Source organism: Ixodes scapularis, unplaced genomic scaffold (assembly GCF_016920785.2).
Source record: "Ixodes scapularis isolate PalLabHiFi unplaced genomic scaffold, ASM1692078v2 ptg001477l_1__unscaffolded, whole genome shotgun sequence".
NCBI lineage: Eukaryota > Metazoa > Arthropoda > Arachnida > Ixodida > Ixodidae > Ixodes > Ixodes scapularis.
The window spans coordinates 85,297-89,371 of record NW_024610154.1 but is presented as its reverse complement, the minus strand read 5'-3'; the positions used below and the strand labels follow the sequence as shown (position 1 = coordinate 89,371).

The 4,075-nt window shown below is 46.5% G+C and overlaps 1 protein-coding gene and 1 long non-coding RNA gene across 2 annotated transcripts; one reads left to right on the top strand and one right to left on the bottom strand.

The window, feature by feature from the left end:
* Positions 1 to 1,102: 1,102 nt before the first annotated feature.
* LOC115332201 lies at positions 1,103 to 3,290 on the bottom strand (the record flags this gene model as incomplete). Its single annotated transcript, XM_040218397.3, has 1 exon — positions 1,103 to 3,290. A coding segment is annotated over one exon (2,115 nt), but the record flags the coding sequence as incomplete, so codon positions are not given.
* A 10-nt stretch (positions 3,291 to 3,300) lies between these two features.
* Positions 3,301 to 3,832, top strand: LOC121048019. The gene is made up of 2 exons (XR_005798768.2): positions 3,301 to 3,363; positions 3,626 to 3,832. It is a non-coding gene; the product is annotated as an uncharacterized LOC121048019 (long non-coding RNA).
* The last annotated feature ends 243 nt before the right edge of the window (positions 3,833 to 4,075 follow it).

The following is a 4,075-nucleotide window of genomic DNA, read 5'->3' as shown; positions in this document are numbered from 1 at the left end:
CCGTAATCTTCAGCTTTGTATTTATAGCTGTCATCAGGGTTTTCCCCAAAAATATTTGAGAGGTGGACATCGAAAGGGAGGGGGACTGAGAGGAAGGGGCTCTAAAGCGCACTTAAAAACAATGCGCAGTATTTTCGCGCTTTCTTGGTCACACTGTGCCCTCGTAGCAATGATGCCAAATGCAGGCATCAGCTTGATAAGCATGGTGCTGCGAGATTCGCTCGATGTGGATGCTCCAAAGCACTATACGCCTCAAAGACTGCATCTTTTTGTTTATCCACGGCAGAATATAGAGTTCGCTGCTACATCACATTTGGGCTAGTGGGCGGCAGACCCACCACCGCCCACTGTGGCGAAAACGAAACCCTGACTGTTATTAAACACGAAGCTAGCTCAGAAATATTGGCTGGTGTCGCAGCAATGCTTTGCTGTGCTCCGTTTATCCTAAAGCTGACAGTGCAGTGTATGCTGCGCTCACGCCGGACCAATTCATGGCATGGCTTTTGTCACTTGACCTCGTTCTCCGCTCGTGAGTACGTGAAGGGAGAGGAGAGGTGTGTCCATGAGGTGCAAGGTCGACAGTTGACTGGTCCAATGGGTATGCAGCTTCCACCGCACCATCAACCGGGAAGTAAACGGCGTATAGCGGTTGCAAGTGGTTGTAATGCAATGTAACACAAATGTATAACCAGCCGTATGTTCCACAGAGAAGTTAGCTCTCTCTCTCGTATACCACTGTAGCGATGATTGAATACAATGTCTATTTAGCAGCTTATTAGATCTTCGCTCACTCCTCTACAATTTTTACTTGATATTGGTACACCTTTTTCAGAACATGCAAGTAGAAAGAACAAAAAGTGTTTTTTACTCTATAGTTTGCATTATTCATCTTTTAGAAAATGGTTCACCAACCTTTGTCAGAAACTACGTATCACTGCACCTTTACTGCTCTGGAGAGATTGTACTTCCCTGCTTGATATTTCATGGTTTTGTTATTTGGAAATCACAATATAACAATATGTAGTAGCTGGTCAAACCAAGAAGGAAGTAATAAACTTATATAATGCATGTTAATAGGTCAAGTACTGTCCATTTTCACAAATATTTTGAGAAGTAAATAGACAAATACATAATGCCAGTCATTGGAGATTTCTTGACAGTTTGTGTTTGTGCCACTACTTGCTCTGGCTTAGGACTTGCAACTTCCGCACATTTTTTTTAGAGGCTGCAGCGTCTTGGATAGCCTCATTTTGGTTCCGGCAGTAGTTAGCAAGGAAAGTGTTAGCTGACACACTCAAGATGTGCGTCATCACAACCTTGGGGTCATGTCCAAAGTCACACACATCCAGGTCATCATACTTGGTCAGCATCTCCCTAGTGACAGACATAAGCAGTCCCTTCTGGTTTCGAACTGCAAAGAACTGTGCTGCATTCTCCTTGTCTGTGAGCTTTTCCAGCACTAGCTGTGTGTGGAGCACGGCATTCACGACTACGGCTTGGGGAAATTTCAGCCCTCCCCGGGAGATTCCTTTGATGAGGCTTGCATCGTCGAGCTCAATGCTTCTTTCTTCCAGGGTGAGGTTTTCTTCGCAAGCATCGCAACCAAGTTTTTTTAGGACTGCATGGGCACAGTAGCCTGCAATATAGGTAATCGCAGGCATCTGATCATGTTTGGCAGCGATGTCAGTAGCATCTACTGTGATGCTGAACTGGTTGCGTTCCTCCTGTGTCACCTCTTCGTGTGTTGCTTGTTCTTGTGCCCTGCCAAGTAACTCTGTGGCGGGCACCAGTGGTAGCATCTTTTGCAGCCTGATCTTTGTCTCCGACTCGTACAACTGGCGGATGGAAATGTGGTATTGTGTCCCAGCAAGCCTCCTGTACTTTCCAAATCTGGCTTCCAGAGAGTCTGTTTGAAATTTGCCGAGCAGAACATAGCTGAAACCAAGCTCCCTGAGGCAGTAGATGGACACCTTTACCAGGGTGGAGCAAGTCAGTCTGAGCGCTTTATGTGTCTCATTGGTCAGTCTCCCACTGTCTGTGTCCATTGCTTCCCAGGTGTCGAGCCACTGGACCATGTCACTGAGGAACTTGAGCTTCGGATCTGCCACAGAGCTGACAGGCTCCTGCATTGGATCTCGCAGCCTCTGCCCTTTCAAGGGGGTCTTCACATTCGCCACTTTCCACCACCTCACAATCAGCTCGATGAAGTTAGCCGTTTCCAGGACGTGCTGGATGCCGAGGTCGTGGCCAAGTGTCCTTAAAGCTTGCACGACGTGGTCATTGAAGATTTTCAAGACCAACCTCACATTTTGGCGCTCCAGACTTGATGGATGTAGCGCCTTGGCACTGAGTCCGTAGCCAAACTTAGCCAGTTGGTCAGTCTCGTGAAGCTGTAACTCCCTCAAGGCATCAAATGAAGCTTGTTGTTGTGATGTGGCAGGAGTCGCCGTTTCGATGCTTTCGAAGCTTGGGAATGCGAAGCACTTTCCAGGAGTTCCTTGGCTCAGCCAGTTGTTGCGAATGCATTTCAACAAGTGTACAGGGTCCACAATGAAAAAGAGGGGCCTGTCTGTGTCTGCTGGGTGGCTGTAGACCATATCGAATTTGGCGTGGGTGGCGAATTGTGACATCATCTTGCGGTTGATGGCATTATTGTCGGTTACGACGGCGATGATCTTGAATCCTAGTGCCTCTAGCCTTAGAATAATTTTCTTCACGAAGCAGTGCAGCTGTTGGGCATCTATCTGGCACACAGGGAGGACATGTACGACATCTTTGTTGGATGACAACAGGCTCTGTATCATGAACACATGTGCTGTTCGTGCTGCTTTGCATGAGTTGGCAGAGCTGCCTTGGACATTTCCTCCCTTATAATCGATGTAAGGTTTTAAATGTACTTCATCCAACATGAGGGTGGCAACTTTTTCGTGATCCTCAAGGTGTTCACTTTGTTTTTTTATGTAAGACAGAAGCTGTTCATCGTCTTGCTCTGTTGAGGGGTTCAGCTGTTGGTTGGAACACAGTCTCCTGATCGTAGAGGGATGTGGCAGCATGATACGGGAGGTGCCCCTCATAAACTTGTACGCGTGTGGCGAAATGGTGTATATGAGGCTTGCAAAAATGAGAAAGTCTGGTGCATACTTGGGCTTTTTTCTCAGGAGCACATCTACCTGTTGGCACAAAAATGCCAGCGCGTCTGCGATGTCCTGAACTTCATTGTCATTCCTGAGGTCATCAAGTAACGACAGGATGAGTCCAAGAATGGCGTCCTTCTTCTTGCTGGTGCCAGATGATGTGGCTGACTTGTCGAATGCTCTGATGTTGTCGAGCAGGTCAACCAGCGTTTTCAGACTGGTGATGGTGGTCGGTATCCAAAAGTCGCCTGAAAGCTTGGTTGTCTTTGTGCTGTAACAGTATACTGATACCGTTAAGTCAGGCTTCACAGTAACGGAGTACTTCAGCTGTGGGGCGTTGTTGGGGTCTTGGTTGATGTTCAGGAATGTAACACCTTGGTCGTTTTGAATGCAGTTCCAGAAGGGAGTAGCATTGATGTCTTGGATTTGGTCTATGAGTTGGTCAAATGAGATATCATTTTCCTCATTGGGTTCTCTTGGTCTCTTTTCAGGTGGCTCTGCCAGTGGTGGTTCTTGGGGCAGTGAAGAGGTGCTGCAGGCAAATATTGTCGGCACAGCATTGTTGGAAAGTCTCGGTCTATCGAGACGGGCTTGGAGGACTGCTCCGGTTCTGGGGTCTGTGTACTGTGTTGACGTGATCACGAATCTGTCTTCAAAGTGTGCTGCACACACCTACAATAAAGAAAGTATGACTGTTTCATGTGACTGCTGTTATGTGGTAGCCAAAGCAGCTGTAAAATTTGGTGAAGAATGTGAAATAATTTTGTAGTGAGGCATTTGACTGTTTCATTGCCTGTTACGAAAAAAAATGTCTCCTCTTCTTTTCTTTTTTGACAATAAAATTTCTGGCATTATTGAATTTTAGATAGTTGTTCTTGATTTACGGTTAGCTTTTTATAACGCATGTTCGCCACTGAAGGCATGAATATATTTCCTCAATC